Consider the following 24,964-nt stretch of genomic DNA (forward strand, 5'->3'; position numbering starts at 1 on the left):
TGCTTCCGATCGCTGCTGGCAGTGCCAGCGAGCCAGAGGCACGCTTTTCCACATCTATTGGACATGCCCCTTGATAGTCCCGTTCTGGACCTGGACCTGGACCTCGACGCAACAATTACTGACCCAACTATTCGACACCCATACCCTGGACCCCAAAATTCTTCCTCTTGGGTCTCCCAGCCGAAGCTAGCTAAACCCTATAAAAAACTGCTTAGGCATGTTCCACAGCGGCAAGGTGCTTGATGGCCCTCCACTGGAAGAGGACTGTGCCCCCCACACAGGAAGCCCTTTATGCCAGGGTGTAAAGGACGTTGAGATAATGGAAAAAATGACGGCCAGACTGCGAGATAGGCTAGACGACCACGGCAGTGGCGTTCTCGGGAGGATCCGTCTTGAAACGAAGAGGTGCTTTCCCTCCTTATTTGGTCTCCCTGGTCTCCCCCTTTCTCTTCCTGTTCTGTTCTCCTTTCCCCCTTTCCCACTTTCTCCCCCTCTCACTTTTCTGAGTATTTTAACAGTGTGTTATGGAAAGTTAAATGAGGCATCAGTCCCACGGTACGGTACGCTACATGTCCTACTAGAGACCCTGTTAGTCTATGTGATGTCGTAGTCCACAGAATGACCCCCCCCCCCTTCGGGGTTCTAACATTTGCTAGCTAGACAACGCTCTTATTTTAAATCTGCCAATGTCCGCTTGCCATAGTTGTACCAATGTTCTGCTGTTTTATTTTTCTACAGAGTAATAAAAAAAAATGCATTAAAAAAAACTGAACAGCTTTATTTAAATCAATTGTACTCGCACAGGAATGTAGAAAACAAGCCAGTACCCCCATCGCATGCCACCTGTTGCGCATACGTGAAGTCAGGGTCGCAGCTCTGCCATTATGCTTTTGTCCATGTAGATGATCTCTGTGGATGAAACACGTAGGGGCAGAGCTGATGGGCGAGTTACTGACTTTTATTTTTTTTACACTTTGCAGACCACTTCCAGTTTGTTAAACTGATCTTTAGCCTATCCTTTGTTCCCAATGGTATTCACAAAGATTTTGGCACATGTTTGCTTTTCTCAGAGCATCAAAGTCGCAGGCTATCTAGACAACCTTCTACCGAAGGATTCATCTCCCTGGCAAATCTTAGTAAAATGTCCAAAAGACAATTCTGCTACTTCAGGCCTTTGGCTGAGTGATTAATTTGAATAGATCTGCTCTTCAGCTTTCCCTACACATAGAATACTTGGGTCTGATCTGGATACATTTCAAGCAGAGACCAGAAAGTTATTTTCTTTATCGTACATCATGGAACACAGAGCAGCCATAGTAATTACTATGTGGGTTATATGCCACCTATAGGTGAATGGACACTGGCAGGAAGTACCTGTGCTGTGCTAAAGAAGCTCTGTTCGGAAATCCTTAAGCAGGATCAAGGGGCTATGCAGTCAGATTCATCCTGGATGCCAAGAAACAATGGCCAAAATGGATGGTGCCCGAGCCTCGTGGAAAACCAAAGTCACTTGCCTTTAATGCTCCTCTGTTGAGGGCTGGACCCTGTGATCCGGCCCTTTGGTCGCATACCAAAAAAAACGAAGGTTGTCCTGGCAGGGTGCTGTATTGGTGCAAGGGTGTGGACCCCAGTATGCAAGGGGGACTTGGTTGTTGAAGGTCCATCATGACATGGCCCGCCATGGGTGAAGATTGGATCTGGCTATGTTTTTTTTCAGCAGTATCCTGCAGCGGGAATGTTAAGTCAAAGAAGATCCTAAGGCACACGTACGGTTCACTTTTGGACTACTTATGAGTAAACGTTGCCTTGCCTGTTTTTTCCACTAAAAAGTGTAATTATAACAACATACTTGGTGTTCAACATTACCATCCTTCCCCTGCAGTGTGCTCAGTGTCTGTCAGCGCTCCAGTGGAACAGCGCTGCCTCCTTACTCCGCTCTGTCATGGCTGCCGATAGGGCTAGGGGATTGCTACCTCTGAAACGCGTGGTCTGCTTTCACTGGGGATGCAGCCCTTCTCCCACCGAGCGTTCCGTTTGCAGGACCTTTTGTTCATGCGCGAATAGTTCTGTTTAAATAAGCTATCCTAGGGTGCGGGGGGCGTGCCGGCATGCACGTACATAACGCAATACACGGTGCAGGGATAAGGCTCACTGCCTTGAAATCTTTTTACTCTGGATGGAGATAGGTGGCTGACAGAGGGACACAGAGCATACAAGGGCATGTAAGCGCTGTATGGGTGTTGGTTACAGGCATTCCTAAAGGCACGTCTACTCCACATCAGGCTGAGCAGTGATGGCGGCATATTTTCTATTGCTGGACTAAAGCTTGGCAGTAGATGCACATTGTAAGTACCTCTGCCTTTTTGTGCTTAGGACTATGTCTTCCCGGAAGAGGAGTGAGACACTTTCGAAGGGGAGGAGCGCAAAGGCGCCGCGGTCAGGGTCTGAGGATCCTAGCCCTGCTTCCATAGTTCTATCCTCCCCTGAAGAACCCGAAGCAACTGGCCATTCTGAGTTATTCAGGCTCTCAAGCATAGTAGCCACTTCCAATACTTTAGCCTCTGCATACGTCACCAAGGACGATTTGGCTTCAGTATTAGCTGGTTTGGGAGGAAAAAAAGCTATGTTTGCGTCTTCCTCCCAGTCCAGGAAAGCGCGATAGGTCACCTTCACCTGACCTTCCAGTGTTGAAACAGGAATGGGCTGATGTTGAGATACCATTGGGTGACCAGGAAGAAGGGCAAACGGATGACTCCCCCTCTGAGGATTCACTCTCAGAAGAGCCCTTCTCAGCCTCACAATCTCAGAAATTGCTAGTGCAATCCCTTACGGAATTGGTCTGTTCTGGATGCAAGTTGCCCCCAGCACAGGTGGTTGAGACCCCCTTTTCCTCTTTGGGTTCCTTAAGGGGTCCACATGCATTTCTTGTACACCCATTGCTGGAGCAGCTGATTATATGCTGACTGGGATCACCCAGATATTTTCTTCCTCCTAGAAGATTTTCTCTTCTCTATCCTATGAACAGTTTACTAAGAAGTGGACTTTGCCAGCAGTAAACGCTGCTATCTCTTCTATGAATAAGAGTCTAACTTGTCCAGTAGACAATGTCCACGTTTTTAAGGATCCAGTCGATAAGCTGAAATCTTTGCTCAAAGCCTCGTTTGCTGTAGCTGGTGCAGCAGCACAGCCTGCAGTTGCAGCGATAGGCATTTGTCAATCCCTAAAAGACCAGCTCAAGCAGGTTATTAAGTGTCCCTGCTCAAGGGGAAGCGGCCCGTGAGCTAGCGGAGCTACCTAGGGCCTTATATTTTGCAGGGCCCCCCGATGCGGCATCAATGCATGTGACCCCAATAATCAATGTTGGGTGACTTCATCCCGACTTGCCCCGCCCCTCCCGGGAGAGCGCTCCGAGCGTGTCTAATAAAATACCCGTTTTTCAATACATGCCGCTATAATACATTAAGTGGCCACTTAAGTGTACTTTTTAAAATATACAGTGTTTCATACCTATATTGCTGTCTGTATATCCTCATGTTTGCTCCGGCCCACCTCTCGCTCCCACGTCTCTCCTGACGTCAGCCCCGCCTGCCTCTCTTCTCATCTGATAGCTACAGTACAGTCGGTGGGCGGGGCTGAACTCCCACTGACGTCGGGAAAGAGGAGAACGAGAGGTGAGAGGCGGGCCAGACAGGACAGAGTAACGTGCAGAATATAGAGAGCAGCATACACAGACAGAAACAAAGGTATGAGAAGCTGTATATATTTTAAAAAGCACATGCAGCAGTGGCCACTTAATGGTTTAGAACGGCATGTATTGCAAAAAGGGGATTCTTGGTTACAGCGGTATTCTTTCTCCTCCTCCATGTGCTCTGTGTTGACATTTCCCTGGTGTCCTAAGTTCGCACATTCCATTGGGTTAACTCCTAGTGTGCTGGAATGTGCGAACTTGGGAATCCAGGGAAATTTCAACACAGAGACAGTACAGGCAACTTGCTGTGGAATTAAATCCCTCCTGACCTCCCAGCAGCCACATTTGTATATTCCTGTACCCTGTAGTGGACCGGATTAGTGCACTTTTTATAGTGGAGTTCCACCATTTTTTAGTTTAGTAAAAGTCAGCAGCTACCAAAAGTGTAGCTGGTGACTTTTATTAAACCGACACTTGTCCCACGGTCCAGCGTTGCGGCCGCACAGAGCCCCGTACCTTTCCCCGCTCCTCTCCTCAATGCCATATCTACTGTGGGCACATGGCTTATGGCTTCATGGCCAGGCGCGCACTGTGATCTGCCATTGGCCAGCCAAACTTCTGGGACCTGTGTCCCAGAAGATCGCTAGCAGGGAGGGGCCACCTAGAGCGACAGGAGTCACCTAGGAAGCCGGGACAGGAAGTCCCACTAAAAAGAGGACCCCCCAAAAAATGACATGCCAAATATGGCATGTCAGGGGGCGAGGAGTGCTTAAAGGAGAAGTTCCACTTTTGGGTGGAACTGCACTTTAAGGGAGTGAGGATATTTTTTATTTAAAAGCAGAGTTCAGTAAAAAAAAAAAAAAAGTATTAAAAGTCAGCAGCTACAAAAAAAAGTGTATCTTCTGACTTTTAATAAAAAGACACTCGCCTGTCCCACAATCCAGCGATGTGGCCACCCGAACACTCCATTCTGTCCACTGCGCTGGCAATACTACTGTGGGCATCTGGCTGTGACAGCTTGCAGCTTCACAGCCAGGTGCGCATGTCTCACTGCGCTGTCCTGCCTAGCTGGGCAATCTTCTGGGACCTGTGATGTGTCTCAGAAGTTTGCGGGGAGGAAGGGCCACCTAGGTGGCCCAAGCGGAAGTGAGAGCTCGTTGGTTATCTTGATGCATTGCGGAATCGAATCGTTGACCAGATAATCGAATCGTGAGACCGGTGAAGATGCGCACCCCTAATTATCAGTGCATATGCGTTGAAGCATTGGTCAGCTGAATTGCCATGCAAAAAGCTTTTGGCAGGTTTTCCCCTTCATGGGGAGTGGTTGTTCGGGAATGATATAGATCCCAAAAATTTCAGGTGGTAAGGGTGCCCTTTTGCCAGTGAAAAGGAGTAAACGTCCTTCATTTAAACGTTCTTCCCTGATACCAGCCACGACAGTCTCCAGGCAGCCGCCATGGTCTCCGCTGTCAGGCGCAAGAGGTAAGCCTGAGGGCCAAACACAAGGCCAGAAGAAGCCATAGGAGCAGAATTCTGAAAACCAGAGTCCCAAGGCCTCCTAATGAATGGGTTGCCCCCGCTCGCTCGAGTGGGGGGAAGGCTTCTGCAGTTTTCAGGGGCTTGGCAGGAAGAGATCCGAGACAGATGTTCATCTCCACTGTATCTTTAGGGTACAAACGAGTTAGAGTTTCCACCTTCTTGTTTTCTAAGGCCGAAGGTTCCCAAAGACCCAGTGAAAAGACTGATGTCTCGGGGTGTAATCATAGAGATTCCCCCAGAAGAGCAGGGCATGGGGTTTTATTCAAATCTCTTCACGGTGCCAAAACCGAATGGAGATGTCAGATCCATTCTAGATCTAAATCGGTTCCTAACTGTCCGTGTTTTTTACATGGAGCCAATCTGGTCAGTTGTATCCACCCTGCAGGGAGGAGAATTTCTGGCATCAATAGACAACAAAGATGCATATATGTATGTGCCAATTTATTACGCTCACCAGAAGTTTTTGCGTTTTGCTGTAGATCAGCGCCACTTTGTACATGGCCTTGCCCTTCGGCTTACCCACCGGTCCCCGGGTGTTTACAAAAGTGCTGGCACCAGTACTAGCAAGACTAAGGGGCTAGGGTATAGCAGTAATGGCATACCTAGACGACCTGCTGCCGATAGATCAGTTGGTTGCACAGCTAGACCAGTCAGAAGGCTGGAGTACTTGGGTCTGATTATAGATACAGCCCAAGAAAAAGTGTGTTTTTTTTCCCCCCCGGAAAAAGTCAGGGCTATAAGAGCTGGTCCATGTGGTCAAGGCAAAGAAGGATCCTTCCATTTGCCTTTGCCTGAGGTTGCTAGGGAAAATGGTGGCTTCATTTAAAGCGATTCTCTATGCCCATTTTCATTCAAGACTGTTGCAAAACGGCATTCTGTCCACTTGGAACAAGAAAATCCAAACCTTGAATTACACTATATGTATCTTGCCCCAGGGGTGCGCCAGAGTCTCAGTTGGTGGTTAACCAGAAATTTGCAGAAGGGAAAATCCTTCATGCCAGTAACCTGAAAGTTTGTAACAATGGATGCCAGCTTCTTAGGCTGGGGAGTGGTTTATTGAGGAGACCACTGTCCAAGGGAAGTGGTCAGAGTCCAAAAAAGCCTTGCCCATCAACCAACAATTTTTCCTGGGAGAATGGTCTCCCCATCCTGACATTTTCTCAGCCATTTGCCAAAAATTGGGCACCCCGGACGTAGATCTATTGGTTTCCAGGTTCAACAAGAAGTCGAATAACTTTGTGTCAAGGACAAGGGATCCACTTGCATGTGGGACAGATGCGTTGGTAACCCCTTTATCAGTTTTCACAGATTTATGCGTCCCCAACCCCCCCCCCCCCCTAGTTCAGCTTCTACGCAGGATCAAAGAGGAAGGGAAGCCGCTAATACAAGTAGCCCCGGCAGGGCCCAGGGCATCCTGGTATGCAGAGATCGTAAAGGTTGGCAGTAGGAAAACCATAGACTTTTCCGTCCAGGCTTTGTTGCAAGGACCAGTGTTCCATCCTATCTTACAGTCGCTAAATTTAATGGTGTGGCTATTGAAGCCCACATTTTAAAGAATCTGGGGGCTTTCAGGTTCAGTAGTAACTACCCTGATGAATGCAAGGAATGACTAAGCACTAGTTTCAGTGCGAAACGCGTTTAATGGTCATGTATTTTTTTTTTTTTTTTTTGCTGTGACTTGTAGTGCTGTCCTTCTTTTAATAAAAGGCTACAATTTGTTTAGAGTGCAGCTGTCCAGAGACGAGCTTTGTTCATGAATGCAAGGAAGCCGGCTTCCAGGTCCATTTATTATAGGGTCTGGAGGGCCCATGTTTCCTGGTGTAAAACAGAAGGATGGCATCCTTTGAGTTTGTCATAGGAAGGATTCTTGCCTTCCTACAGTTGGGGGTAGAAATGAAGCTAGCCTTAAGTACAATCAAGGGTCAGATCTCAGCCTTGTCGGTATTCTTTCACAGACTGCTTGCTTCGCTCTCGGCAAGGAGAGTATCAGAATTGGCAGCTTTCTTATGTAAACAGCCATACTTTAATTATTCATAAGGACAAGGTGGTGTTGCGTCCTCACCAAACCTTTCTACCTAAAGTAGTGTCCAGTTTTCACCTGAATCAAGATGTCTCCCCGCCGTCCTTTTTTCCAGCTCCTCATTCTCCAGAGGAAAATTTGAAGCGAGTGCTTCATGGGCAGTGTACAACCAAGCCTCTGACTCAGGTTTGCAAGGCCGCAACTTGGTCTTCAGTCCATACATTTATCACTTGGACGTAAGACGGCAAGAGATGCCACTTTTGGGCGCAGTGTACCGCAGGCGGCAGTATAGATCCTCATGTCTGATGGCGGTCTGCTTTATTTGTGTCTCCCTCCCCTCAGTAGCATTGTTTTTGTGACATCCCACATTGTAATTATTATGGCTGCTCTGTGTCCCGTGATGTATAACAGAGATCTCTAAGAGGGGATGGACCTCTGTGTCCCTGGATGGACCTCTCTGTCCCGAGATGTACTCCAAGAAAAGGATTTTACAGGTAAGCTGCTATAAAAATCAAATTTTTCTGAGAGCTCATACTGCACAACTGAAATTCAAGAAAAATCCTACAGTGAGATTTGCTATGAGAGTTTAAAGGTCTAATGGTCACCTCTTTTGAGGCAGTACCTTTCAACAATTTCACTCAAGAACTCTTAAACAAAACATTCTGTCAGTATTGAAAAAGCAGACTCTTTCCCTGGAATGCCACATGCTCCTATCCAGCTAAGTAAGAGCTTCCTTGTCCTGGGGGACAACCACTCCAAATCAGGGAACATGGTCAAAAGGAAACCAAACTGCCATCAATGTCTTGGAGCAGTCAGGTTGACCTTTCTGCACTGGAGCCCCATTATAAAGAGACACATAATTTGGGTACAGTCAGACAATGCCATCACAGCAGCATATATCAAGGGTGCACGAGGAGCCTGGCAGCCTTTAAGGAAGCCAACCAGATTCTGTTGTGAACAGAAAATTGCTGTCCAGCAATTTCTATGTTCTACATCGCAGAGGGAAAAGGTTCCTGTTCAGATGTGTTCAAGCTGATAAGCCAAAGATGGGGGGTGGGGCGTAGATGTGTATCTATCCTCCAGATACAACAAGCTACCCGAGTTTGTCACCAGAATTGGGGATCCTGTAGCTCTGGCATTGGATGCTGTAATTATCCCCTGGTCTCAATTTAGGCTAATGTGTCTGCTCCGCTGCGACTTCTGTCTTGCCTGCTCGACAAAATGGAGGAAAACTGTCTTTATTTTATTTTTATTTTTTCTTGCACAAACATGGCCCAGAAGAACCTGGTACAAAGACCTACTCCTAGCAGACAATCCTTGGCCTCTTCCCAACAGGCCAGATCTGCTGTCACAAGGCCCTGTATTTTACCGTACCTCACTGTCCCTGACTTAAACATGGCTTTTGAAATTGGGGTCTTTTTTTGGGGGGGGGGGGGTCTTTAAAAAAAAAAGGGGGGAGTTTTTCAAGTCTGTGATTTCTACCTTTCTTAAATGCAAGAAAGGCCACTTCTAGGAAGACCTATTATTTTAATCTGGAAAGTGGTCTCAACACCCAGGGGCATTCAGGAGGAGGAAACGGTGGGTGCTCTGGTAGCTTCATAGGATTAGTATGCACTGAACTATGCCTTTCATCCTCTGAAAATTCCTCTTTCTGTTCCACAGAATCAAGATGTAGGGCAGGGGTGTCGAACTTATTTCATCACCGGTCTGTATCAGCATTATGGTTCCGCTCAAAGGGTTGGTTGTATCTGTAAGACGATGTCCAGAGCACCGCGCCTCCCCTTACATCAGATTTTAAGAGCCTCACCATCAGTCTAGTCCAGGGGTCTCCAAACTTTACAAACCAAGGGCCACTTTATTGCCCTTCAGACTTTAGGAGGGCCGGATTGGGGCCAGCAAGGGAAGAAAAAGTCACGGGCCCTGTATCAGTGAGAACGTATATGGCCTCAGGGTTGGTGGTCAATAGGAAGAGGAGTATTCCCCCTATTAGGAGGAGGAGTAGTATCCCATCATTGGTATCAGTGGATAATATAGTGCCCCATTGTTGGTGTCAATGGGAGGAATAGTACCTCATGTCAGTGGGAGGAATTGTGCCCCAAGGGCCGGATAAAGGCTATCAAAGGGCCACATCTGGCCCTCGGGCCGCAGTTTGGAGACCTCTGGTCTAGTCCAACCCTTGCATCACATCCCCCCTTACGTTGTGCTGCTTCAGGAAAAAAGCTGGGGGCAGAGCTGGGAAGCGGAAAGTGCAGGTCCTGGAGGAGGACTGGAGTCGGCTGACAGTCTGCTGAATGCTGATGCCAGGGTAGGTAGAAACAAGGGGGGTGGAGGAGCAGGATCTGTAGGTGGAATTCTGTCTGCCTCTCTGCTGAGATAGGGGGACATATGAGGGGGGCATAAAGGGGGTACCGAAGCTGCAGGATAGGTGCGAGGGCCACATAAGGCATGGAGGGCTGGATTCGGCCCATGGGCCTTGTGTTTGACACATGTGATATAGGGTATTCCGGTGATCTGCATTGCCCTGGATTAAGTCTCACCTGGTAAAACTTCTGATACTCACCATGGGCCCTGTCAGATTATCCAAAGCTACTGTCCCAAGGGCTGATTGTCATCTTGCTTCATGATTGATGACTTTAATGGCTTGGCTGTTTTAAAAGCCCAGGTTCTAAAGGACAGGGACATCTCTGAATCCTGTAATTGCTACAATGCTCAAGGCCATCAAGTCTGCTTCCTGCAATATCTATCAGATGTGGAATGCATACTTAACTTTAGTGTGAATCTATGGACTGCTTCTCCTTTGAATGCACTTCTTTCTGCAACGGAGTCTGGAGCAGTGTTTGGCTCAGAATGCCTTTAAGTGTCAGGGTTTCTACTTTTTTCCATTTTATTTTAGACACTAGTTGCCTCTTACTCTTTGTTTAGGGTGTCTGCCATGTAGCTCCATCTTTTTGTTCCGTTGTGACTTCATGCAATCAGAATCTGGTTCTCCCTGTGCTTCAGAAACTGTCATTTGAACCCATTACATGCGTTCCTTTCTTTATCCTCACCTACAAGTAGGGTTGTCCCGATACAACTTTTTTAGGACAGGGTACAAGTACCGATACTTTTTTTTTTTTTTTTCATGTACTCGCCGATACTTTTTTTTTTTTTAATGTCATGTGACAGTTTTCAAACCACAAAACAGACTAATGATATCTTTATAATTATAAAGAACTCGAACTCAAGACATTATAAAAGAATAAAACTGTTTTATTTGCTTGTCCCGCAGTAGTAAAAAACTCAAAGAATTCTCACAGAACATGTTGATACAAAAAATATATTTTACAACATCAAGATATATTAATAACAATAAATGACAAATGTAAAATCACACAACCAACCAAAAGTGCAAAACTATAAAAAACTATAACGGTGCATTGTTTAATTATGGGGAACAGTATGGGTTGGCAGGCAATATAGCTAATAGAATTATTATTTCTCAAAAGTTAGTGGCAAGTTCTTTTTAAGGAATAAAAGCATCTCAGCATAAACAGGCTTATGGCTGAACATGCAATCAGTAAGGACGTTGGACGCCAAGCTGAACAGTCTTTCACTTTCCACACTACTGCATGGGGCAGACAGAAATTTTTGGGCCATTTTAGCCAGAGTTGAAAATCTCACTTTAATGAACCGCCCAGTACTTCAGGGGTTTCTCTGAACGAGGTACAGTGATCTCTCCCAGGTAAGCTTCCAGCTGTATAGTAGCAGATAGCACTGCTCTGACGTAGATGAACCTTCACCAGCAATTTCTGCAAATACACTGTCCAGACTGGTACCTGGCTGGTCATGGTGGGGCCTTTTGGAAGCTGGTTCTTCATGCTCCTCAGATACAATTGTCTCTTCAGAAATGTTTTGCAGTTCCAGTATTAACATTTCTTTTGCCTTCCTGGAAGTGTCTGAATTACAGAAAAATCTACCTTTTATACCTAGAATTAAGAAAAACATAAACAATGAATCAATGCAGCATATGCTTTCTGTGAATTAAAGGGTCACTAAAGGAATTTTTTTTTTAGCTAAATAGCTTCCTTTACCTTACTGCAGTCCTGGTTTCATGTCCTCCATTGTTCGTTTTTGCTTTGATATTGCTGTAATTCCTCTCTGTTCTGGACACTTCCTGGTTGTCTGTTTCCTGATCACCACAGTACTGGGAGATTTCTCACTGTGGTGACTAATCAAGGAGGTGTGATTACTGTGTGTCAGCACCAATCACTTCAGATGCACCTACTTAAAACGCACAACTTAAAGTGGAATTAAAAGTAAAAAACAAAAAAAATATATATTCCAGCTTTCTGCCCGAAATCTATATAGGCTTTCCTGGCCTTGGCGATCCGGGTTCTGCGGGCGGTTTTAGGGGCCCCACTATCTTTGGGGCGGCCTTTGGGACATTGATTCCTGTTATTGTTTGCCATGCCTAACGTAAAGTTTATCACTTGGATCAAGCAAGGCCTTAGGGCCAGTCCGAAGCATAATGCTGTCCTGTCTTTTCTAAAAGCACAGCGGGCAGAGATTATGGTGCTGGTGGAGACTCACTTAATGGGTCAGCTTATGATGACGCTTAAACCATGGGTGGGTTGGGTATACCAAGCTCCACATACTACAAATTCCAGGGGGTTGCTGTACTGGTGGCTAAAACTGCACAGTTTGTGCTGCTTCTGCTCCAGTCTGATCCTCGTAGGTTCATATTCCTGCATGCTAGGGTGAATGGTCTGGAGGTTCTGTTGCTGGCTGTGTGTGTGTGTGTGTGTGTGTGTGTATATATATATATATATATATATATATATATAATTTTTTTTTTTTTATTGTGTGTGTATGTAATATGTGTGTATAACCCCCCCCCCCCCCCCCTTTCCAATATACAGTTCTGACTTAAGGCCTGGCGTTTATGTCTCAATTCCCCAGTGTGCCTGCGATCTGGTTAGGGGACTTTAATAATATTGCACACAGACACCTTGACAGGTTATCTATGACGCCCCCTGTAGACCCTGCACATGCTCAGACTCGATTCGGTAAACTCCTCCTTGACCTAGATCTTGTGGACATGTGGCGGTATCGCTATCCGACGGATAGGACATTCTCATGCTTCTTGACGACACACGACTCTGTTACCTATTGATCTTATACTGATGTCCCAAGCTCTTCTCCCTAGTTTGGGTAACGTGGGTTTTAATCCACGTGTCCTCTCTGACCATGATTCCTACTGGATTGAGCTCCGGATTGACCCCCCCCCCCCCCCCCCCTTTGAATTACACCTGGAAACTTAATCCCTTTTGGCTGTCGGCCGTCCCCGATTTGGCGGAGGCTGGAGCCGAGTGGGACTTTTTTTAAGACCAATAGGGGAACTGCGTCGTTTGAGACAGTCTGGGATGCCTTTAAGCCCCATGCTAGACTGTTCCTGTCCCAACGCATTTCCCGCTACCGGAAGACTTCGAGCCGGGTGGTCGCGCAGGCGGAACAGTCCCTTGCGGAGGCGGAGAGAGCGTTTGTCTCTGACCCCTCCTCGTCCACAGCCGACACGTTAAAATTGCAAACCCGGATTGTGAATAGTCTCCTCTTTGAGAAAGCGGAAAGGAAAATATTCTATAGTAAGAAGAGGACGTATGAAAGCGGAGAACATGCGGGGCGACTCCTAGCCTATTTGGCCCATCTGGACCACGGACCTCCCACGGTGGTTTCTCTCCATGGTGCTGGAGATGCACTGCTTTTTGATCCTGATGCGGTGGCTGGAGAGTTTCGCTCCTTCTTCGCCTCATTGTACTCTCCAGTCGCTAATAACCCCAGGGGTGAGATAGTTGAAATGTTAGCTGAAATTGAGCTGCCTAAGCTGTCAGTCTCAGGTGGAGATTTTTGAGTCTCCTATCTCTGCAGATGAAATAACGCGGGCGTTGTCTCTGCTTAATCCCCCCAAGGCGCCCGGATCGGATGGTCTTCCCCTGGAATTTTATACTGCTTATAGCGAGTCCCTTGTCCCCAGGCGCTATTTTCACATATTTTTAAATCCGGTTCCCTACCTGCTTTTATGAGGGAGGCTTATATTGTGCTGATCCCCAAACCCGCCAAGAATTTAGAACTTCCCGAATCTTATCGTCCAATATCCCTTTCTCCAACTAGACATTAAGATCCTGGCCAAGATCCTGGCGGTGCGGCTCAATGATGTGATCCTTACGTTAATACATCCCGACCAGACCGGGTTTATGCCTGCTAAAAACACGGCGTACAATTTGCGTAGACTACATATGAACTTACAGGCTGGGCATGACCAAGTGGGCTCTAGGGTCGTGGTGTCTCTTAACGCCGCAAAGGCATTCGACTCTGTCGAATGAGACCATCTTTGGGAATGTCTAGCGCGTTTCGGCTTTGGGCCTTTGTTCAAAAAGTGGATCCGTCTCCTGTATCAGGACCCGTGTGCCAGGATTTTGTTCAATGGTCGGGTCTCGTTATTGTATGCTCTGGTTGTGGAGCCCCTGGCGTCCTCTCTCAGGACACACCCGGGTGTTCAGGGTCTCCGCTGCGGGGAACTGGTGGAGACGGTCAGCTTATACCCTGACGATATGCTTCTCTACTTGGCTTATACCGGCCACTCCTTGCAGACTGCCCTTGAGGTCAATCCAGGGTTTTGGTCGCTACTCTGGTCTGCGCATCAACTGGGATAAATCCCAGATCCTTCCCATAGATGTGAGTGTTCCCACAGAACTTCAGGCCTCCTCCCCTCTCCTTAGGGTTAGCTCCCTGAAATATCTTGGGATTCGGATTTCTAGATCCCCTGAGGACTATGTTGCTCTCAATCTCGAGCCGCTGATGCAGTTTTTAAAAGCCAAAACGCAGACCTGGGCTAAGTTACCACTAGGTGTGATGGGCCTAGTGAACTTGATCAAAATGATTCTCCTCCCCAAGTTTTTGTATGTACTCTGGCATGCCCCTGGATATCTTCCCCTTAGACTTTTTAAATCCATTGAGGCCATCCTTAACTCGTTTGTGTGGGGCACAGCCCGACGCAAGCTGTCCTGGCAGGCACTAAAGAATCCCACTGAGCTAGGGGGTGCATCATTACTTGACTTTAATCTATATTATCTGGCGGCGCAACTATCGCACTTTTTACCTGGACAAGAACGATGGAGATCGTTACCTTGCGCTTGTTTGCTCCCCACATGTTCCCAGGATTACTCACCCTTTCCAGGTTCTCTTTGGGGACCTGGGGGGAGCTTGGACACTGGGAAGTCGTAGGGGTCTACTCTACCATCACTGTAAAATTTGGAAGGTGGTGGGGCGTAGGCTGAAGGTCTTGCCTACCCACTCTTATACAACCTTATGGGATAATCCCGGCCTGTGAGAGTTGCTAACTGTCCTGGACCAGGTTCTTTGGCTTCGTCAAGGGGTGAGGTATTTATCTGACGTCTACCATGGCACTGTTTTGAAATAATTTCAACAGTTCAAGGATGGTTTCAACCTACCCAATTCTATGCACTTTCGCTACCTCCAGCTCCGTCATGCTCTTCGGACTCAATTTGGTGATGTCTCTCCCAGTGTTGAACAGCTTGATATCCTTCGTACTATTGTGGGGCTGGACTGCCGGAAACTTATTTCGGTGTTATATGCCTCACTCCTTTGACTGCCATTTTGGCTTATAAGCTTAGGGACTGTTGGGCTGGGGATGTGGGGGAGCTGGTGGATGATGAATGGGAGGATGCTTTAGAAACCAGCAAGAAAGTCTCAGTCAAATTGTCAGACCGTCTTACACATCTTTACATTTTGCATAGATCTTATTTGACTCCTATCCGCTTGGCTAAATATAGATCCGACCATAACCCTTTATGCCCTAGATGTGACAGCTCCTCCAGTACCTTTTTTTTCACCTGTATGTTTGGTTATACACGATTACTGGATGCATATTGTGCAATTTATTCATGACGAGATGGGGTCTCCCCTGACATTATGCCCTAAGCAATGTTTACTGGGAATGTTTCCGGACCCTGATTAGGATAAATACCACAAGATATTTCTCCAAGAGTCACTATTTATTGCCAGGCTGCTGGGGGTGCGGAGGTGGCTTCAGGTTGTGCCGCCTTCTCTCCGGGAGTGGATCTCTGCGGTTAATTGTGTACTACCATACAAAAGGGAAATCGTTTTTGTTGGGTTTCTCTCCGTTTGGCCTTGACGATCCAGTGTTTTTCACTGTGCACCGGTAATATGTACTGTCTATGTATACCCATGTGTTATGTGTTTTATCTGTACAGAATGCATCATTGTATGATCTGTATGTTTTATTTCTCTCCGTACAATAAAGCACCAAGTTATTTGTACAAAAACACAACGTAACCAATGCTTTTTCTCATCAGATGATGCAAAATAATCCTCTATTTGCTGGAAATCCTCAACTTCAAGATCAAATGAGACAGCAGATGCCAACTTTCTTACAACAGGTGTGTGTGTGTGTGTGTGTGTGTGTGTGTGTGTGTGTGTGTGTGTGTGTGTGTGTGTGTAGGTTGTCAGTCAAAGCTTTTGTAAATAATAACATACATTAGCTTTTGAGTGAACACTAAACTTTGATCGTGTTTCACTTTACATCCATAACGTACGCACTTCTATCATGTAAACCTACACAGAAGCTACAATATTTGCATGTGTGTTCATTGGACTGCTAATTAAAAAAAAAAAACTTGGTAGTTTAAAGAGGAACTCCAAGCAAACCTGCTAACTTGAGAAAAATAAATTTTCAGGCCTTTAAAATGGTGCTAATCCTATTGGGAAGTTTCCTGCTTATAAACGTTGCTCTATGTAAAAATGTGCATGTGTTCTTACTGGTGTCCTGTATGTCGCCATTTCAACCGTGGACAATACCGGGCTGCTCTATTCTGGTATGTTTCCTTTGCTGTTCCGCCCCACAAACTTGTAATCTTATGCACGCGCTCTAAGCCTATTGCTTGGCTGTGCCTGTGTACTAAACACAGCACAGATCTCTCTTCCTCCGATGCAAGCTTTCATCTGTGCCCTCAAGCCTTTCTCCAGCCCACCATCAGCCTGACCCCCCCCCTCTCACAGAAATCTCCCGATAAGTGAGAAGAAGAAAAAGACAGAAGACACCCGGGATCCGTGACCCGGCTCCAGGATGTTGCGTCAATCGTGAGTGAATGACACTGAGGAAAGAGAGGAAGCCTAGAAACGGATATTTATTTTTTTTACAATTCTTTATTTTATATATGTTTTCTACATACAAGTCAGACTAGGTACAGCTTATCATTACATCATACATTGCACTCCTTATCTTAACATTTCTTATACTCTATATTGCGGCCTCCTGTACCCCTTCTGGTCCCCCTTCACCGCCCCCGGTCTCCTCTCTTGTATATGCCCACGTTCTTCTTTTACCTTCCTCAGAGAGGTGTCCTGTTGCCTCCAAAATTATTAATCACCCTCCCTACCCTCCCCCCCCCCTTCCCACAACTAAAATAAAAATAAAAAACAAAATACATACAAAACAAAACCAAAAAAAAAAAAAAAAAGTCGGCCGTAGTCTCTCCCCTCTTCCCCCCCTATCCGCTCCGCTCCCTATATTCCCTATATGGGGTCCATACCCTCCAATAGGTCCCCTCTCGTTCCTGTATTCCCATTGTGAGGTTCTCCATCATCTGTATCTCATTTATTCTACTTATCCATTGCGATTTAGTTGGGGACGAGGTGTTCTTCCATAAAATTGGTATACAGGCCTTCGCAGCAGTTATCAAATGGCGTATTAGGGATTGTTTATATTTTTCCATTGTTATGGGAATGTCGAGTAACAAGAACGCTGCGGGTCTATGTCCCAGGTCAATCCCGGTAATTTCCAGGACTGTCTCCGAGACCATCTCCCAGAATTCTCTTATCACCCGACAGTCCCAAAATATGTGTACCATAGTGCCCTCTTCCTTCTGGCATCTCCAACAGACTTTAGACGTATTAGGGAAGAGCCGGTTTAATATTGATGGTGTCCTATACCACCTTGTCAGGACTTTGTACCCCCCCTCCTGGTACCTAGATGCAATTGAGGCCTTATGTGTGAATGCAAAAATCTTATTTTTCTGTGTCTCAGTAAACTTGATGCCCAAATCCTTTTCCCATGCCTGCATAAAGACGAGCTCTTGTGGGGCGTTAACTTCAGTCAATATTTTATACATATAAGACAGCGTATGTCTCATTGGTTCTTTTTTTAAACAGATTTCCTCAAATTTGGAGAGGCTTCCTATCTCTGCCTCCCGGATCTTTAGAGAGCCTAGAAACGTTCTTAATTGATTCCGTCTCCAACTGTCTATATCTTCTCCGTATGCCATCTCTAAATCTTCACTCTGCATTACATGATTTTCTCTTATGAAGTGTATCAGCCTACTGACTCCCTTCCGTCTTAAGTTTTTAAACTGTCGATCTCTGATACCTGGCTCAAAGCTCGGGTTTCCCAGAATTGGTGTCATAGGGCCAATACACTTCACAAGATTCGATTTCATACCTATCCTTCTGGTAACTCTAAGTGTGGCCTTTATCATGGGATGTTTCTTTGCAGACTGAGATATCTTATTCATATCCAGCCACGCCATTCCTTCTATGGGGATATTGCTAACTTCTTGTTCCAGGTTTACCCAGGGTTTGTTTGTCTGGTGTAAGCACCAGTCCACAACTCGTACCAGGTGAGAAGCCTCGTAATACCCCATAGGATCGGGTAGGCCCACTCCTCCTTTTTCTTTGGATAAGATCAGTATGTTCCTCCGAACTCTGGCCGGTTTTCCTGCCCATATGAACTTCGTAAATTTAGAGCTTAAATCTTTCAGGAATCCCCTCGAGAGTGTTATTGGGAGGGTCTGAAATAAATAGAGTAGTCTAGGCATAATGTTCATTTTAACTATGTTTATTCGGCCAAACCATGAAAAGATTTCTTTGTCCCACCTTAGTAGGTCTAGTTTTATTTGTTTTAATAGGGGTAGAAAATTTAGTTCACAAAGCCTACCCAAGTTTCTTGGTATTTTTGTCCCTAAATATTCTACATGGGATTCCGTCCATCTAAAAGGGAAATTACTAGCTAGTTGTTGCCGCAATCCACTGTCCACCTCAACTCCCATTGCTTCTGATTTGTTATAATTAACTTTAAAATTGGAAATTTTTCCGTATCTTTTAATTTCAGCTAATAAGCATGGAAGCGATGTTATCGGGGATGTTAATGTGAACAGTAGATCATCGGCATATGCTGCCACCTTATAGTCCACCTCCCCTACCCGGATCCCCCGTATATCATTATTTGCTCTTATAATTCTTAAGAAAGGCTCCAACGAAAGTACAAATATGATTGGGGATAGCGGGCAACCCTGCCGGGTACCATTGTGAATAGGGAAGGGGTCTGATTTTTTCCCATTTACTCTGACTCTTGCCGATGGGCAGGAGTATAGGCTTGTGACCCAATTCTGTACCCCCTTTCCCAAGCCAATATGTGATAACATTGCTTTTAAATACCCCCATTCCACCCTATCGAACGCTTTTTCTGCATCCGCGGATATCAGGACTGCAGGCTTCTGGCGTTGTTGGGCGAGGTATATTGTACTTATTACCCTTTGAGTGTTTTCTCTGCCCTCTCTGCCTGGGGTAAACCCCACTTGGTCAGGATGTATCAATAACGGGATATATGTTAGTATTCTATCGGCCAAAATCTTTGCTAGAATCTTTAAATCAACATCCAACAAAGATATTGGCCGATAGCTGGAGCACTGGGCAGGGTCTTTCCCTTCCTTGGGGATCACTACAATCTCAGCCAGCAGGGTTTCTGCCGGCATCCTCTGACCATCGCGGATCGAGTTAAATGCCGCTATGTACCTAGGTGCCAGTTTTTCCGCGAAGATCTTATAATATCGCAGTGTATATCCGTCGGGACCTGGCGCCTTTCCCGCTTTTAGGGCGCCCAGCGCTCCCATAAATTCTTCTACTGTAATCGGGCCGTCTATCTTCTCTGCACTTTCTTTGGGTATCCTTGGCATTTCTGAGGACACTAAGTATTCCTTGATAGCTTCTTCTCTTTCCAAAAGGTCTGGTCTTAAACACTGCTTTTCTAAACTATATAGATTTGAGTAATACTCTCTAAATGCTTCCGCTATTTGTTGTGTAGAGCTCACCATCCCATTCCCCTGTGTTTTAATCTTCTCAATCTGGTTACGGGCTCTCGTGTCTCTGAGTGCATTTGCCAATAGTCTGCTGGGTTTATTCCCATATTCATAATAAGAAACGGATATTTAGACACAGAAAAGGTTACTTATGTTCCATTTCTAGCAAAGGAGGGGTAAAACTATGCAAACAAAGCCAAGTATATAAAATGACTGAAGTTCCGCTTTATGAACGCATGGCTTGCAGTACAGACCGCAATACGTATATACCGTATTTTTTAGACCATAAGACAAACTTTTTTCCTGCGTTTTTGTGCCTGCGTCTTATGGAACAAGATACATTAGACCCCGCCCCCTGCTGCCCCCCCCCCCCCCCCCCCCCGCCGCCATACGTCATAAGAAGTGAGGGCCACAGAAATAAGTTCCTTTCTGTGGAAAGCCCATCCACCTGCTCCTCTCCTCCCTCCGTTTTGCAGCTCCAAGCGCCATCCTCTGCTCTGTCACTGTGTGCAGACAGTGCAGCCGATGGCTCATAAAGTGTAGCTTTCCTACATGGAGAGGATCCAATCATCACACTGCTCCATCCAACTCCACCTCCAGCAAGCCTGCAGCCTGTCCCGACTGAGCAGCTTCACACATCCCTTCTCTAGCCCCTCCCTCCTTGCTTGTGTGTTCTGTCTGTGAAGGAGGTGGGCGGGAAGATTAAAAAGAAGCGAAATGAGCCAGAGAGCTCTCTTGATCTCTCGATCTCTCGAAGTTGGCTCCATTTCCAGGAGCACATATTCGGGGACAATCTCTCCTTCCTTCTTTGTGCATGTTTCCAACCTTTTCACTGAGTAGTAGCACAAGTTTACCTTGAAATCATTTGAAACAATGCTGTGCAGAGCAACACTGATCAATGATATGCAATTTCTCTTCCTGCAGGCAGCCAGTGACTATCTTTGCTGCTAAGTGGATTGTGTTTTTAATTAAATTAAATGTTATTCATTAATGGCAATGTTCAGGCTGCATTTCATGGACACTGGTAAATATTTTGGTACACCATTTGGTTCTGAACTTTTTTTTTTCTTGTTTTCCTCCTCCAAAACCTAGGTGCGTCTTATGGTGCCATAACCCTGGTATATTTTTCTGAGCAGCTGGACCGCTTTTAGAAGCAGCAGGAGGGGACACCCCCTTCCTGCTGCTCGCTCAGCAGGAAGGAGGCGATCAAAGAGTAGATTGTTTTTGATCGCCTCTATGGCCAAGGAGGACCGGAGCAACCTCATGTGTCACTTTTGGTCCAGGCTGGAAGCAAACCATTTTTTTTTTTTTCTTTAAAAGAATAAATAAAAAAATGTTGATCATTTGCTTTTAAAGGTAAGAGGTTTGGGGGGGGGTCTTTTTGACCCCAGATCTCTCCATATAGAGGACTTGTTATCCTTATTTCTATTACAAGGGATGTTTACATGATCATAAAAAGACAATGCACTAGCTTAACCACTTAAGGACCGCCTCCTGCACATATACATCGGCAGAATGGCACGGCTGGGCGCAAGCAGGTACCTGTATGTCCTCTTTAAGTGCCCAGCCGTGGGTCGTGCGCCCGCGACCTGGTCCGACGTGCCGTGACCGCGGGATCTGCTGACCCGATCGGTCACAGGAGCTGAAGAACTTCACTGTGGCGCTGTCATTGATCGTCTGTTCCCTGATATAGGGAAACACGATCAATGACATCACAAGTCCAGCCCCACCCCCCTACAGTTAGAAACACATATGAGGTCACACTTAACCCCTTTAGCGCCCCCTAGTGGTTAACTCCCAAACTGCAATTGTCATTTTCACATTAAACAATGCATTTTTTGCTGTGAAAATGGTCCCAAAAATGTGTCAAAATTGTCCGATGTGTCCGCCATAATGCCGCAGTCACGAAAAAATCGATGATTAGTAGTAAAAAAATGTTTTTTAATAATAATGCAATAAAACTATCCCCTATTTTGTAAATGCTATAAATTTTGCGCAAACCAATCGATAAACGCTTATTGCAATTTTTTTTTTTTTTACCAAAAATATGTACAAGAATACGTATCGGCCTAAACTGAGAAAAAAAAGTTTTTTTATATCTTTTTTTGGGGGGTATTTATTATAGCAAAAAGTAAAAAAATATTGCATTTTTTTCAAAATTGTCGCTCTATTTTTGTTTATAGCGCAAAAAATAAAAACTGCAGAGGTGATCAAATACCACCAAAAGAAAGCTCTATTTGTGGGGGGAAAAAAGGACGCCAATTTTGTTTGGGAGCCACATCGCACGACCGCGCAATTGTCAGTTAAAGCGACGCAGTGCCGAATCGCAAAAACTGGGCAGGTCCTTTACCTGCGTAATGGTCCGGGTCTTAAGTGGTTAAAATAACCTATTTAGAAAAAAAAAAAAACCTTTACAACCCCTTTAAGCATCACCTCAAACGTTGGTACAAGAGAAATAATTCTAGCACTAGACCTCCTCTGTAATTCTAAACAGGTAACCTGTAAAAATGTCCAGAAGTATAGACACACCCCCTCAGTGCAGACCCTCCACTCCAGCAGTATAGACTGTACAGCCTGTGAGGAGGCGCACATCAGTGTAGGGGTGCGGACCTTTTACAATTTCACTTGTAACTATTTTATTACAATGTTGGTTTCCTTTTTTTTTTATCTACCTTGTACGATGCTCAGTTATGAATGGACAGAGTCAGTGACCAGAGGAAGATGCGGGACAGTCGGGAATGATCTGTTTGGTAGTGTGTGCAATTACAATCACCGATCTCCCTGCCCGGCTTTCAATAAAGCTGCTGAAAACCATGGGAGAGGAGGAGAAGCGGCTGTCGGATTCTTTATTGAAAGACGCGCAGGGAGATCGGTGATTTGCAACTCCCCCCACCACCGCACTGATCGTTCCGGACTCTCCAAGAATAAGGTCAAGCATTAGAGCATTTGCTCAGTATCCATGCAACCTGTTATAGTGGTGTTGCCTGAAATCGACTGCTGCAATTCATCAGTCGGATTTCCTCTTTATGCTTTCTGAAGGCCCAAGGAAGGATCGTGTGGCTTCCAAATCCACCATCTCTCCATAGATCCCTCAGCTTATTTCTTAAGTTTTTGGCCTAAAATGAATTGTTTTCATTAACCACTTTCAACCATGAGTGTTTGGTGCCTCCTGAGCTATTCATCGGGCTTTGGTAGCTCAGGTTTGTAAAGCTGCTACCTGGACCTCAGTTCACACTCTCTCTTCCAAAATTTTACCAAGTGGATGTCCAAGCCGAGTTTTGTAGGCTGCTCCACGAGGTTCTCTTACCTGTTTAGTTGGAGTCTCTTTCCACATTGCCCTCCTTTCCTGTTCAGTACTTTAGGACATCTCTGTCATAATGCAGGTGAAGAATGATCCCTGTGGGATGTGTGATGAAGAAAAGGGAATCTTTGATTTACCTGTAAAATACTTTTCTTGGCGTACATCACAGGACTCCGACACCCCACCCCCACCGTCTTTGTGGTGTACGGCTTGCTTAATAAACCCTCTCTAATGGAGAGGGGACCTGCCTAGGAATGGATTTCCTTCAGGTGTCCAGTCACCTGAAAGTGGCAGCATAACCCTATTGTAATGGAGATTTAGATGCTCTTTGTCCTGTCATTTTACTCAGAGAATTTTATAAGTAAGCCACGGTCCCCGGGCTTACAGTAGATATTGAATACAAATTCTAATCCTTTTTATGGGTGGTGTTTTGAATAGCTGAAAGATTTGTTTTTAATGTTTCAGGAAAGCATTTTTCACTTTATTTTTTTTTATTTCTGTCTAGATGCAGAATCCAGAAACTCTGTCAGCTATGTCCAACCCTAGAGCAATGCAAGCCTTATTACAAATCCAGCAGGGATTGCAGACTTTGGCTACTGAAGCTCCTTCCCTTGTTCCAAGGTAAAGTTCTTAATATTTTTCATATATGTAATTGGCTGTTAATTTTAAGTTGAGGTACGTGGTCTGAACCTGCATTCTCCCACTATGCCAGGATTCTGAAGCCATACATTTGAATGCTTGTGTCACAACTATGTATTTGTGAACCATTAGGAAAGGCATTTAGCAACAGAACTCACAAAATACATTCTTGTGTATAATCTACCTATATGTATATTCATGATAAAAATACAGCATGTGCAACATTAAAAATTTACGCTTTTCAATACAAAAAATGTATTCATGTGCAGGATTCCACATTTTGCTAGCGTGCCTCTTGCTTGCTTGCATAAGCAAGCTTCAAAAATATTTTGAGGAAAGATCACACTGGGATTTTTGAAGGCACCTGATGATAAAAATAAAACAATGCTAAAACAAGTTATTTTTTTATTAGAAATTGCATAAAAATAACTTCCATAAAACATGGCTGATAATTTGAATGGCAAAAATTTGTCAAAAATCCCAATTTACATCATAACCACCCAACATTGCACATTACAAAATGTGTATTGTAACAGTCAATCTTTGACGAAATGTCACATGTGGATACTTGGCACTGTAGAGTTCTTGCTTAAAGATATGTTTGTTTTATAAAATGAGTCATTTTGTTTCTATCCCTACTCCCTCCTAGCTCTACTGCCTTTGGAGGTTTAGGTGGTACAGCTAGCCCACCTTCCACAACTGTGCCCACTCCTGGACCAACTGAGAACACCACTCCTTTATCTGGAATCTCTGAGCCAGGGCAACAGCAATTTGTACAACAGATGCTGCAAGCCTTGTCTGTTGCTAATCCGCAGGTAACATTCACATTGACTTTGACCTTGCAGCAAAAATAGTTTAACATGTCTAGCAGAATATTACATTGCATCATGTCGTGTTGTGTGTTTTTTTTATTTTATTTATTTTTTAGTAATTTGGGGTAGTTTCAGCGGGAGCCCCACTGCAAGGGTAGATTTGGATTTTACCCAGAGTTCAGCTTTAACCACTTTCTATCCCTAGAACATGCCTGTTTGTCCATGCGAGCAAGCTACTAGACCAGGATCATGGCTGCAGCCATGATACTGGTTTCAAAATTTGCTGGTGATGGGCTTTCATGTAAAAGTGATTTGAGTGGCTCTACAGTTGCCTGACCCCAGATTTCTAAATAAAGAGCATCCGTTTTAAAATGAAAACCGCATATCTAAAGATCAACAGATTCAGAGATACAGGAATCTTAACTCAGATTTTCCTGTAAACATTTTAAAATGGCTTCCTGTCCCTGAGCTCTGCATGTCAGTCCTTCAATATGATGGTGTCTGTCATGCAGGGAAGGTGAGGTACAAAAAGCGCATATGCCCTTCTCGGAGTGACTGACAATTTTTGTAGCAAAAATAAAATACAACATGGGATAAAAGTAGAAAGAAAAGAGTAAGGAAGAGAAAAAAGAAGATGTTCGGAGTGTCTCCCTGGCCAGACAGCACCCTACACTTCAGCAGTCAGGTGAAATGCATTTGTTTCACAGATGGCGGCTAGAGTTCCAGCAGAGAATGGTCAAAAGTAGATGGGAGATATTTATCAACCCATGGCTTCCATATTTTTAAATGCTTTGGAACAGCAGCCTCAACCTTGCC

General features: G+C 45.2%; 1 protein-coding gene across 4 annotated transcripts in view; it reads left to right on the plus strand.

Annotated features, from left to right (window-relative positions):
- UBQLN1 (ubiquilin 1) overlaps window positions 1-24,964 on the plus strand; it is a 79,782-nt gene that overhangs the window by 50,680 nt on the left and 4,138 nt on the right. For 2 of the 4 annotated variants that reach the window (XM_040355580.1, XM_040355573.1), the window contains exons 8-10: window positions 15,620-15,703; window positions 23,203-23,318; window positions 23,986-24,151. In XM_040355580.1, the coding sequence (XP_040211514.1) occupies window positions 15,620-15,703; window positions 23,203-23,318; window positions 23,986-24,151 (366 nt within the window). The remainder of the gene's footprint in view (window positions 1-15,619; window positions 15,704-23,202; window positions 23,319-23,985; window positions 24,152-24,964) is intronic. The other 2 variants (XM_040355593.1, XM_040355586.1) reach the window with 1 other exon arrangement.

The sequence above is a fragment of the Rana temporaria genome, chromosome 1 (assembly GCF_905171775.1).
Source record: "Rana temporaria chromosome 1, aRanTem1.1, whole genome shotgun sequence".
In the NCBI taxonomy this organism is placed as follows: Eukaryota; Metazoa; Chordata; class Amphibia; order Anura; family Ranidae; genus Rana; species Rana temporaria.